Source organism: Oncorhynchus tshawytscha, linkage group LG25 (assembly GCF_018296145.1).
Source record: "Oncorhynchus tshawytscha isolate Ot180627B linkage group LG25, Otsh_v2.0, whole genome shotgun sequence".
Classification (NCBI taxonomy): domain Eukaryota; kingdom Metazoa; phylum Chordata; class Actinopteri; order Salmoniformes; family Salmonidae; genus Oncorhynchus; species Oncorhynchus tshawytscha.
Genome location: NC_056453.1, coordinates 11,987,669 through 12,001,079, shown reverse-complemented (window position 1 = coordinate 12,001,079; position 13,411 = coordinate 11,987,669). Strand labels below are relative to the sequence as shown.

At 44.3% G+C, this 13,411-nt stretch overlaps 1 protein-coding gene across 1 annotated transcript in view; it reads right to left on the bottom strand.

The window, feature by feature from the left end:
• LOC112224207 (rho GTPase-activating protein 22-like) overlaps positions 1 to 13,411 on the bottom strand; it is a 32,982-nt gene that overhangs the window by 6,215 nt on the left and 13,356 nt on the right. Inside the window, exons 4-5 of the mRNA XM_042305936.1 lie at positions 12,974 to 12,986; positions 1,323 to 1,441 (exon numbers count right to left, since the gene is read on the bottom strand). Coding sequence (XP_042161870.1) covers positions 1,323 to 1,441; positions 12,974 to 12,986 — 132 coding nt within the window. The remainder of the gene's footprint in view (positions 1 to 1,322; positions 1,442 to 12,973; positions 12,987 to 13,411) is intronic.

Sequence of the window (13,411 nt, the reverse complement as noted above, 5' to 3'; positions counted from 1 at the left end):
CGCGCACAGTTGTGGAGAAGGCGCAACAACGCCTCTTCCCCTCAGGAGGTTAGAAAAAGATTTGGCATGGCCCCTCAAATCCTCAAAAAGTTCTACAGCTGTACCATTGAGAGTATCTTGACTGGCTGCATCACCGCTTGGTATGGCAATAGCACCACCCTTGATCGCATGGCGCTACAGAGAGGGTGGGGACAGCACAGTATATCACTAGGGCTGAGCTCCTTGCCATCCAGGACCTCTATATCAGGCGATATGAAAGGAAGGCCAGTAAATCATTTAAGACTCCAGCCACGCAAAGACTGTTCTCTCTGCTTCTGCGTGACAAGTGGTACCGCTGGACCAAGTCTGGCACCAACAGGATCCTGAACAGCTTCTATCCCCAAGCCATAAGACTGCTAAATAGCTAAATAGCTCACTAAATAGCTAACTAAACGGCCACACGGACTATCTGAGTAGACCGTTGTATTTTACTTGATTAAAAATGTTGCACTGTCTCTATGCACACTCACAGGACCCTACACACTCACATACTGTACATGGACACTCCAACACACACACACACAAACACTCACTCCCATCATTTGATCACACACACATAATATGCACATGCATTTTTACTGACTCTACATACACCCACTCAATCATCACGCTGCTGCTACGTTGCTTATCATATATCCTGATGCCTGGTCACCTTACCCCTTTACATGTCTACCTCGATCACTCCGGCATCCCTGCACATTGTAAATATGGTACTGAAACCGACCCTGTATATACTACGCTTTCTTACTTCCTCGTGTTTTTGTTCTACCTTGTTATTCTTAGTATTACATTGTTATTGATTACTGCATTGTTGGGTTTAGAGCTTTCCAGGAAGACATTTCACTGTACCTGCGCACGTGACATTAAAACTTGAAACTTCTGCATACACGTCAAGTACAGTAGCCTACAGTAGACTAGCCTTTCAGTGCAATGTTCGGAGCTGAACAGAGTGTAATGACACACTAGTCAGGAAATAAAGACTCTGAAAGGACCCGTTCAGTCTGTTCTGAACATACTGTACGCCATGCAACGATTTTCTGTCTGTCAAACCTTCTGACCCCTACAGCACATGTCAAAAAAACGTTTGAGTGACATAAAGAGAATAATATGACCCTTGGAAAGAATATGCTTTCACTGAGCATTAGATCCGTTTGTAAATAATTGCATCTAGTAATATAAGTCTGGGTGCAGCGGTTTTCCTTCTAGCCTGGTAAAACCAGACTGAACACTGCGAAACAACGGTGAAACATGGCGAAATCACTTTGAGTGCCAGCCTAGCTTACCTCCTCCAAAGGGTGCCCAGATGACCCGTCGTATGGCCTTGACCCAGTCATCCATGTCACTCTGGGAGTTGGCCAAGAGCAGAATGGCCTCATGACTGATAGCAGCTCGGTCCTTTCTCCTCCTGTACCACCTGAGAGAGAAGAGTAAGAGAGGAGAGAGAGAGAGAGAGAGAGAGAGAGAGAGAGAGAGAGAGAGATATGAGTCGAATGCATCTTTGAAAGTTAATAGGTTGGCAGACTAATCTGGGGGAAAAGTGGTCTGAGGTTAATGAAAGGTTGATGAGTCCAGCTACTTCAATATCCTTTCATGTTTTTTTTCTTCATACCACAGCTCCACATCGGGAGATGATGTCCTTTAAGAGCCCCATCCCTGTACACGGCTACAACATAAGATGTTGTGCATGGACAAGAACACCCAATCAGGTAGGCCCGACTCCTCAAAGATCAAGATCTGTTCAAATAAAAAATTGGATTTTCAGCCAACACGTTAACCATCAACTACCCTCATATCAGACCTCTTGGTGAATAAAGTTGTAACCGGCACTATTACCACTAGATGGTGGAGTTGTTATGTTTAGGATACAGTTACAGCTACACCATGAAGATAGGCTAAAACGGTAGAAACATGCCATTGAGTGTAACGGTCGCCCCGAAGCCAAACTGCACATGTGCACTCCTTTGACATAAAGTTGTTTTTGACAAAAATGAAAAAGTGTCCGTTTGTCACTAGCACGAGGTCGGAGTAATAACATGTTCAACTACTAAAGACACTGGCTCAAATCTAGGTTGTGCCTTTAGATTTGGGAAAAATGAACAACTAGGGAAGAATGTCACTTCTCTCATTGACTTCTCCAACTCAAAACCCTGGCCTGGTCTGTTTGGTCTGCTTCGCAAGCATTCCCAGAAAGCCTAGCGATATTGCACCTCTGGGTTTAGAAACTCTGTGGATACATAAGACTGACCGAACAACCAAATGTAGACTACATGTCTCAATTGATTGACCCTGTAGGATCTGGCAACAAAATGAATGTCTACCATTTATCAGATATAGTAGTACACATGTAGAGAACAGGTCACATTTAAGTGATTCATCAGATATCATTCTTTAGGTGTGATTTTACACGGATCCAGTAATCCATGTAGTGATATCTCTCGCCATGTTAGGACATGCCATTTAGCTTTGGGGAAGGTAAACCAAATGTAAACAGTGGTGCCATAAAGCTAAGTGCCTTTGTCACCCAGCTCAGCAAACTCACACCACTGTGATTATCACTTAGCAGCCCAGTCACATTGACTGCTTTGGGCTCTGTGTACTCATGTGACCCTTAGATACAGGTTTGCAGTCTATAGTCCAGGCTGAAATGCTTTAGTCATCATTACTTTTATCCTTATTACCATATGCAGTCATCGTATTCAGTCAGTACTTCATATACCTAATAGTATGTTAATGGAGTAGATATAATTCCTGTCTATGCATTCATTGCATATTACTACTGTATATTCTCGGAATCAGTTGAAACCTCCCTATGCGAGTACAAAATAATGCTATATATTGCCTTCATAAAATATTAAATGATGATTTTATCATTTGACTGGTGGAATGTTGCCTCTGTCAAGATATACTGCATTTCCCACTTGTCTTGTGCTTCAAAACATCTTACTCATACACCAGACATGCAGAAAGCAATAGCGCTTGGCTGCTGCCATCTGATATGAACTTCAAAACAAACAAAAAAAGATTAAAGGGACTCCAATTGTAGGAGAGAATCACATCATTCACAAAGAAAACAACACCTTCTACTATCTTGTACCAAACATCTGTATTGGCTACTTTCGGTTCCAAACATAGCACCTTCCATTAACTCGAAAGGTTGAAAGTGTTAAAATTGTTACAGGTTCAAAAGCACTTCTTCAAGAAGCTGTTCCTTTATGTGATCTGATAGGAAAGATAAAGCTCTTCGGTCCTAGTTCCTGTCATCAATAACAGTGTAAACCAGGTGGATCCCTTCCCAACAGGCCACCGGAAAAGAGGGAAATCAAGCGAGTGATAAAGATGCCCTGCTGACGCAGACATAAAGGAGCCTGAACACAGTCAATGCTTCGTCTTCCAGCCCACCGCCAGCAGACTGTCAAAAAGAGAGGAAAATATGAAAAACCTGTAACGGTTTTCTAGTGGTGATGAAGGAGAGTCGGACCAAACTGCAGCGTGTCGATTGCGATCCATATTTATTAAACAAAACGTAAACACGACTAAACACTAAACACTACAAAACAATAAACGTAATGAAAACCGAAAACAGCCTATCTAGTGCAAACTAACAGAGAGTACAAGTAAGACACTAAGGACAATCACCCACGACAAACTCAAAGAATATGGCTGCCTAAATATGGTTCCCAATCAGAGACAACGATAAGCACCTGCCTCTGATTGAGAACCACTCCAGACAGCCATAGACCTTGCTAGACAACCCACTAAGCTACAATCCCAATACCACCACCAAAACCCCAAGACAAACACACCACAATTACAAAAACCCCATGCCACACCCTGGCCTGACCAAATACATAAAGATAAACACAAAATACTTTGACCAGGGCGTGACAAAACCTGTCTGAGGAAAGAAAGTGCAAAGATTTCAAATCAAACCAAATGTTATGTGTCACATGAAATGCTTACTTACAAGTCCTTAGCAAACAACGCAGTTTTAAGAAATAAGAGTTTCAGAAAATATTTACTAAATACACAAAAGTTTTAAAAAACCTGTATATTAATTTATGTACATATACAGTGGGGAGAACAAGTATTTGATACACTGCCGATTTTGCAGGTTTTCCTACTTACAAAGCATGTAGAGGTCTGTAATTTTTATCATAGGTACACTTCAACTGTGAGAGACGGAATCTAAAACAAAAATCCAGAAAATCACATTGTATGATTTTTAAGTAATTAATTTGCATTTTATTGCATGACATAAGTATTTGATACATCAGAAAAGCAGAACTTAATATTTGGTACAGAAACCTTTGTTTGCAATTACAGAGATCATACGTTTCCTGTAGTTCTTGACCAGGTTTACACACACTGCAGCAGGGATTTTGGCCCACTCCTCCATACAGACCTTCTCCAGATCCTTCAGGTTTCGGGGCTGTCGCTGGGCAATACGGACTTTCAGCTCCCTACAAAGATGTTCTATTGGGTTCAGGTCTGGAGACTGGCTAGGCCACTCCAGGACCTTGAGATGCTTCTTACGGAGCCCTCCTTAGTTGCCCTGGCTGTGTGTTTCGGGTTGTTGTCATGCTGGAAGACCCAGCCACGACCCATCTTCAATTCTCTTACTGAGGGAAGGAGGTTGTTGGCCAAGATCTCGCGATACATGGCCCCATCCATCCTCCCCTCAATACGGTGCAGTCATCCTGTCCCCTTTGCACCTCCATGCTTCACGGTTGGGATGGTGTTCTTGGGGTTGTACTCATCCTTATTCTTCCTCCAAACACGGCGAGTGGAGTTTAGACCAAAAAGCTCAATTTTTGTCTCATCAGACCACATGAACTTTTCCCATTCCTCCTCTGGATCATCCAGATGGTCATTGGCAAACTTCAGACGAGCCTGGACATGCGCTGGCTTGAGCAGGGGGACCTTGCGTGCGCCGCAGGATTTTAATCCATGACGGCGTAGTGTGTTACTAATGGTTTTATTTGAGACTGTGGTCCCAGCTCTCTTCAGGTCATTGACCAGGTCCTGCCGTGTAGTTCTGGGCTGATCCCTCACCTTCCTCATGATCATTGATGCCCCACGAGGTGAGATCTAACATTGAGCCCCAGACCGAGGGTGATTGACCATCATCTTGAACTTCTTCCATTTTCTAATAATTGCGCCAACAGTTTTTGCCAGGTCTCTGAGAGCTGGAATTCTTACTGGTTGGTAGGCGATCAAATACTCATGTCATGCAATAAAATGCAAATTAATTACTTAAAAATCATACAATGAAGCCTCCCGGGTGGCGCAGTGGTTAAGGGCGCTGTACTGTAGTGCCAGCTGTGCCACCAGAGACTCTGGGTTTGCACCCAGGTTCTGTCGTAACCGGCCGTGACCGAGAGGTTTGTGGGGCGATGCACAATTGGCCTAGCATCGTCTGGATTAGGGAGGGGTTGGCTGGTAGGGATATCCTTGTCTCATCACGCACCAGCGACTCCTGTGGCGGGCCGGGCGTAGTGCGTGCTAACCAAGGTTGCCAGGTGCACAGTGTTTCCTCTGACAAATTGGTGCGGCTGGCTTCCGGGTTGGATGCGCACTGTGTTAAGAAGCAGTGCGGCTTGGTTGGGTTGTGTATCGGAGGACACATGACTGTCAACCTTCCGCTCTCTTGAGCCTGTACGGGAGTTGTAGCGATGAGACAAGATTGCAGCTACTAAACAATTGGGGAGAAAAAGGGGTAAAATTCATACAATGTGATTTTCTGGATTTTTGTTTTAGATTCCGTCTCTCACAGTTGAAGTGCACCTATGATAAAAATTACAGACCTCTACATGCTTTGTAAGTAGGAAAAACTGCAAAATCAGCAGTGTATCAAATACTTGTTCTCCCCACTATATATATATACACACACACAGGGGGTACCAGTCCTGAGTCAATATGATTTGGAAGCAATTAAGATAATCCAGAGCTCTGGGATTTAATGCAAGTCTCACTCCTACTGAGCACATTAAAGGGCTGATATTTTGATTAGGACTCTTCACGTTCCACAGAAAACTGCAGTGAAGGTCATTTTTGATGATAATGATTCCCTCTGGTCGGTAAATGTCAGACTGCACACTGTGCTTGTGGATGGATGGATCCTTAGTGGAAGAGAGGGGAGATAAGGGATGAGTTTTACTGTGAAAATATGTTTCTTCTTATCTGGGTGCAGTTGTATAAAGTACATAAGTAATAAATACTTTGAAGTACTACTTAATTATTTTTTGGGGGGTATCTGTACTTTACTTTAACATGTATGTTTTAGTTTTACTCCACTACATTCCTAAAGAAAATATGTACTTTGTACTCCATTATATTTTCCCTGACACCCAAAGTACCAGTTACATTTAGAATGCTCAGGCAGGACAGCAATATGGTCAAAATTCACACACATATCGATATAGCTCGTTGTCATCAGTGTAGGCTACTGCGGACAGTTTCCATGTGGTTGATACCACACAATTGACTCTATTCCAGCCATTATCATGAGCCGTCCTCTCCTCAGCAACCTTCGCTGGTTGTCATCCCTACCGTGTCTGAACTGGCGGACACACTAAACACAAATACTGAATTTGTAAATGATGTCTGAGTTGGAATCAGCCCCTGCAGTATGACAATTGAGTGATTTTACATCACTGTACATTTCCAAACAGATCATTTAAGACTTTTGCTCAAGTAGTATTTTACTGGGTGACTTTCCCTTTTACTTGAGTCATTTTCTATTAAGGTATCTATTTTACTCAAGTATGACAATTGAGTTCTTGCTCCGCCACTGACTGTGTGAACATAGTTAACTGACTGGGAGGTGCAGACACCTGCAGTTAGTGATAAGCAGCGGTGTTGTGTGTCTTTGTGTGTGTGGCCACTGACAGTGTGAATAATGGTCCAGATGATTGTTCTGAGGATTGGGAATTGATTCACTCCTGCTGACCTTTGACCTTTGTGCAGGGGTGTTTATGAAGTGCAGCACACCTGTTGTGTATAATGTTTCCCAAATAACTGTGTGTAGGTTCACCATGGTGAGGGAACATCACGATAATTCTGGCATATACTACGTTTCTTTTTAAATCTATTATAGTATTACAATTATTACATATTGTAATAAAAACATGTCCTCTGGAGCAGCTATGATTGGTTGTAGAACATGATATTGTTTTCTACCAACCCTTGTTGGATAATCAGAAAAGCTTGCCCTTCAAAAGAAAGGAAGGACTCTTCACAAAACCTGAATGCAGTACGTCATACAACAACAGAACACCACTACCAACAAAATAAATAAAAAAACATTTTTTTAGCCACTCTAGCTCCCCTACAAAGTACACCTTTGGTTGTGGTATGGCATACTGGATTATGGACAAAACAAGTGAAATCGACAACAGACAGATGAACATCATTTAGCCCATAGCTGTTCAATATAATTACATTACATGTACTCAAATGACAATAATTTACAATATAACTCTAAAAAGGTAGCTAGCTTTACCTTGCAGGTGTTCCTGTTTGAGCCTGGTGGGCTTACAGCAGGCCAGCCCCATTCCCATGATTCACTGAGGGGAGCTGGCAGTGCTACAGCTGGGGCATGAATAGGGTACGTGCTGCCGTCCTGGAGGTCGTGTATCCTTATCCACACGCAGGTACTACTGGGCAAGCGGTGCCAGTGAGGCATGCTCAATGCCAGGAAAAACAAGCCCCGAAAACAAGTCCCACTTCTTCCTGTTCTTCATTTATAGATTCTCTCATTCACTAACATTCACTAGCAGTAGTTATCTCTATCCCCTGGTTTCCCTAGGGAGAGGCAGATAGATACCAGAGGAGGAGTGTACGCTAATCTCTCCTTGTGTGCCCTGGCCTTGCTCTCCCTCTCCCTCCCTGGCAGTTTGCTGTGTGTGGAGTGATTAGATGGGCTCCTCTACCCTTCCTTCCCAAACAAACCTCCCCAGTCCACACACACACTCTCTGGAAAACGAACAGACTTTGCGAATCAATTGGGAAGCCTCTGATTGGCCAGTTTTGTGATGGTGATCTATAGTTCACTCGTAGAAAAGAAGGGTTCCAAAAGGGTTATTCGGCTGTCCCCATAGGATAACCCTTTTGGGTTCCAGGCAGAGCTCTTCTGGGTTCTACATGGAACCCATTATGGTTCTACCTGGAACCAAAAAGGGTTCTTCAAAGGGTTATCCTATGGGGGCAGCCAAAGAAACCTTTTAGGTTCTAGATAGCACCTTTCTTTCTAATAGTGTATGAGTCTAAACTGCAATGACCGCAATTCAACGGCTCAGACACGAGACGTATGTGGCAGGGTCTACAAGCAATTGCGGACTACAAAAAGAAAACTAGCCACGTCACGTACACTGACGTCTTGCTTCCAGACAAACTAAACACCTTCTTTGCCCACGTTCAGGACAATACAGTGGCACTGACGCGGCCCGCTACCAAGGACTGCGGGCCCCCCCCTCTCCTTCTCCGTGGCCAACGTGAGTAAGTCAATTAAATGTGTTAACCCTCACAACGGCATCCTCAGAGCATGCGCAGAACAGCTGGCTGGTGTGTTTACGGACATATTCAATCACTCCCTATCCCTGTCTGCTGTCCCCACATGCTTCAAGATTGCCACCATTGTTCCTGTACCCAAGAAGGCTAAGATAACTGAACTAAATGACTATCGCCCCGTAGCACTCACTTCTGTCATTGTGAAGTGCCTTGAGGGACTAGTCAAGGATCATATCACCTCCACCTCACCTGCCACCCTAGACCCACTTCGGTTTGCATACCACCCCAATAGGTCCACAGACGATGCAATCGCCATCACACTGCCCTATCCCATCTGGACGAGGAATACCTATGTAAGAATGCTGTTCATTGACTACAGCTCAGCATTCAACACCTTAGTGCCCTCCAAGCTCATCATTAAACTTGAGGCCCTGGGTCTCAACCCCGCCCTGTGCAATTGGGTCCCGGACTTTCTGACGAGCCGCCCCCAGGTGGTGAAGGTAGGAAACAACATCTCCACTCAACACTGGGGCCCCACAAGGGTGTGTGCTCAGTCCCCTCCTGTACTCCCTGTTCACCCATGACTGCGTGGCCATGCACACCTCAAACTTAATCATCAAGTTTGCAGATGACACAACAGTAGTGGGTTTGATTACCAACAATGACGAGACAGCCTACAGGGAGGAGCTGAGGGCACTCAGAGTGTGGTGTCAGGAAAACAACCTCTCACTCAACATCAACAAAACAAAGGAGATGATTGTGGACTTCAGGAAACAGAAGAGGGAGCAGCCCTATCCACATCGAAGGGACAGTAGTGGAGAAGGTGGAAAGTTTTATGTTCCTCGGCATACACATCATGGACAAACTGAAATGGTCCACCCACACAGACAGTGTGGTGAAGAAGGCGCAACAGTGCCTCTTCAACCTAAGAAGGCTGAAGAAATTTGGCTTGTCACCTAAAACCCTCACAAACTTTTACAGATGCACAATTGAGAGCATCCTGTCGGGCTGTATCACCACCTGGTATGGCAACTCCACCATCCACAACCGCAGGGCTCTATAGAGGGTGATGCGGTCTGCACAACTCATCACCGGGGGCAAACTGCCTTCCACGACACCTACAGGACCCAATGTCACAGGAAGGCCAAAAAGATCATCAAGGACAACAACCACCCTAGCCACTGCCTGTTCACCCCGCTACCATCCAGAAGGCGAGGTCAGTACAGGTGCATCAAAGCTGGGACCGAGAGACTGAAAAACAGCTTCTATCTTAAGGTCATCAGACTGTTAAACAGCCATCACTAACACAGAGAGGCTTCTGCCTACATACAGACTCAAATCATTGGCCGCTTTAATATTTAAATCACTAGTGTCACGCCTGCTCCCGCTCTTCTCCCCTGTCGCTCGAGGGCGCCAGGCTCCCCAGCATTGCGCACTCCTGCCATTATCATTACACACACCTGCCTTTCCCCCGTCACGCGCATCAGTGGTTATTGGACTGTCCTGGACTCAATCACCTCTGTCATTACCTTCCCTATACCTGTCTGGTTCCCTACTCTGTTCCCTGCTTCTACATGAATGTCCATATATCCTTGTATACCCGTGTGCTGACACTGTTCCTGTCTTGTTTCATGTCTGATCCCGATTAAATGTTTGACTCCCCGTTACTGCTTCTCATCTCCGGTGTCGGTCCTTACAACTAGTCACTTCGAATAATGCCACTTCAATAATGTTTAGATATCTTACATGACTCATCTCATATGTATATACTGTACCTTATACCATCTATTGCATCTTGCCTATACCGCTCGACCATCGCTCATCCATATATTTATATGTACGTATTCTTATTCCATCGCTTTGGATTTGTGTGTATTAGGTAGTTGTTGTGGAATTGTTAGATTACTTGTTAGATATTACTGCACTGTCGGAACTAGAAGCATCAAGCATTTCGCTACACTCGCGTTAACATCTGCTAACCATGTGTATGTGACCAAAACAATTTGATCATTGTAATCATGTTGTTGGATCACACTCTACTGTTGGCTAGCTTGTCCTACTCACCCATTTTTACAGTAGGCCTCAGTGTTTGCCCTTCGCTTTAAGTGACCAGAAAGAGTGATGTGTGTAGGTTTGTTGCTAGCCTAAAGGGCACCGCAAGACCCATCTATAGATCCATGGAGATCCTCCATCACAAATTCCAGCATGCTGTCCATAGACTTAAACCAACAAAACAGAGCTTAGCTACTTTCCATTACTTTCTTTTGAAACACTGTCTGGGGTCATGAAGTGAGCCATTGTTGTAGTTACTGACAGTTTATGCATATCAGGTAAGGAGAGCCCACAATGAAGCTCAGATGAAAGGGAGGCATGCATGAATATTGTTGACTTTTTCAACCTGGGTCACATTACTCAGGTAAACAAGATCACACGCTTTTCTACTGCTAGTGCCACAGGGTAATATGCAAATGTCAGAGGGCACTAAGAAAGTAGTTTCATACGGTATACTAAGATCTTGTTAGTAGCCTCATTCATTGTTCTGAGCCAGTGGGGTGCTTTATAGGCAATGAACTGACAACTAGCTAACCAAAAGTCGTGCAAGCCTAGAAAGACTGTTCTTTGTCTAGAGCTGTATTCCCTTCTAGCAAACAGCTCTTCTTTATAAGGCTGAGCTTTTCTGCAAGGCTTGGACTGGTGCTGGGGTTAGGGGACAGGCTCCAAGTGTGTGTGTGTGTCTGTCTGTGTGTGTGTGTGTGTGTGTGTGTGTGTTTGCACTGGCTAAACAAGTAGCCTACAATAATTAATTAGCTGAAATTGTCTTGTTTACCCAGGCTGTGTGTGTGTGTGTGTGTGTGTGTGTGTGTGTGCACCATCCTTTACAGACTGTTGTTTCCCAGCTGGTTGTATGGCTAGAGACCAACACAAAAGGAAGCTTAGCCTTGAGTAGCCACTTAAAGCACAGAGTGCATTTAAAAAGCACAGATTATTATAACTGTTTCCTTACTCTGATAGGCTTTCAGTATTGCCACATAGCTACTTCAGTTTAAAGGATATTGAAAAGGGTTGTTGGATTTGGCTACGTTTTGGTTCATTGCTTTCTTGGTCCCAAGGATATTAGAGGGAAAGGAAGCAGGATATTTTACCCTTAAAATGTGTGAGGGCTCCCTAAACAGTTTAATTGTAGCCTTGGATATGAGGATATAAAAGGTGCTATCTGATAGGTTAATTTGGTCATACAGGATCTATCACCGTAGATGTTCCAGAGGAAATGAGTGTAGATGTATCATGTATCAATGCATCATCTCTTGCCAAATTTTGGAGGGGAAAAAAATCAAGCTAGGCATATTTGTACCCTTGATGAGTTAATGTCAATTTGCAGGGGCCTTCGCTTCTTTTTCATTTGGACAGGGCAAGGACCTTAAAGTGTCCACATCAAACACAACCCGCAAGGACGTTTATTGGCAGAGGTCATGCATAGAGAGAGTCCGTGAACTGAGACCCAGGAACACCCTAGTGCCTAGCCTTGCTCTGAAATAGGGCTGCACGATACGGGCCAAAAAAATCAAATAACATTTTTTTAACCAAATATTGTGATTGCGATTTCACCTGCGATACAGATCTAAACACTTAGGCAAACTGTTGGAATTATAGAAATAGAATGATTAAATAAAAAAACTAAGTGGAAAGCAGCATTGTTCTTGTTTGTTACAATCTCTTGACTGCATTTGACTTAACAGAACCGCATGCAAACTTATAGTGGATCTAACAACTAGGACGATGAACTGCACCACTTGAGCGACAGGTGGCGGGGTTTGGTGTGTGTAGGAAACAGCTATAAGATGGGGAAAACAACTGGGTAAGCTATAAACGTGGATGTCAATGTGTCAATGTTGCAATTTCGATGTGAATTAGAATAATTGCGCAGCCCTACTCTGAAAGGATGACGTGATGTGGTAACAGAAGGCAAAAGATGCTCAGAGTCATTTCTCAAAAGTGCTAGGAGAATTATGCAGGCAGTAACCTCAGAGGTCATGGGCTCTCTAACACCCTAGATGGCACAGTCAAAAGCCCAAATGGGCCAATGAATTGCAGGCACTGCTCTTTGCCGAAACGAATTCTGAAATGGATAGTAGGAATGAGGACCTGACCATCGGTCCAGAGTGGATCTGACTCCATATGGAGACATTTTGGGTGATGTGGGTGAATGTCGTGGTCCCTCTTGACCTATTGCAAGAAGTACACAAGAAGCTTCCCCGCACCTCTGTTGAAGCCTTACAGTAATATTTGCTTCCCAACCCCATTGCCAGAGTGGATCTTTATCGTAACGCCATAGTCAATCTGAGCACTCAGTGGTTGTTCATTTCAAGGCTGAGAAGCGAAAAGCATTCATTTAAGCAGAGTAAGAGAGAAAGCAAGAGGGAGAAACCCCCCCCCCCCACCTAGTTTCTCTCAAGGGCCTGAGAATTGAATATCTTCTAATGAGCATGTAGGGGCTGAGTTGGGTTTGAGAGTGAGAGACTTCTAAAGTGCAGTCCATTGTGTTCTTGCTGTCCCACTGTTTAAATGGTCTTCAGAAATGGCCTTGACAGCCCTGTGTGCTGCCTGCCGAGCTCATCCACACGTAGCCAGTAAAGGCTGATTGGGGTCACGCTCTGCTGCAATATCTACGTGTAGAGTTGACTTGCGTAGAGTCTTTCCAGCACACTCGCCCCCAGGCAAAGCTGCGTATTGTCCGTGTACATGTAAACAGTGTTGTTTCCGTCCCTCTCCTTCCGCCCCAACCTGGGCTCAAACCAGGGAATCTCTGAACACTTCGACGACAGTCGCACGCAAAGCATCATTACCTATCGCTCCGCAAAATATG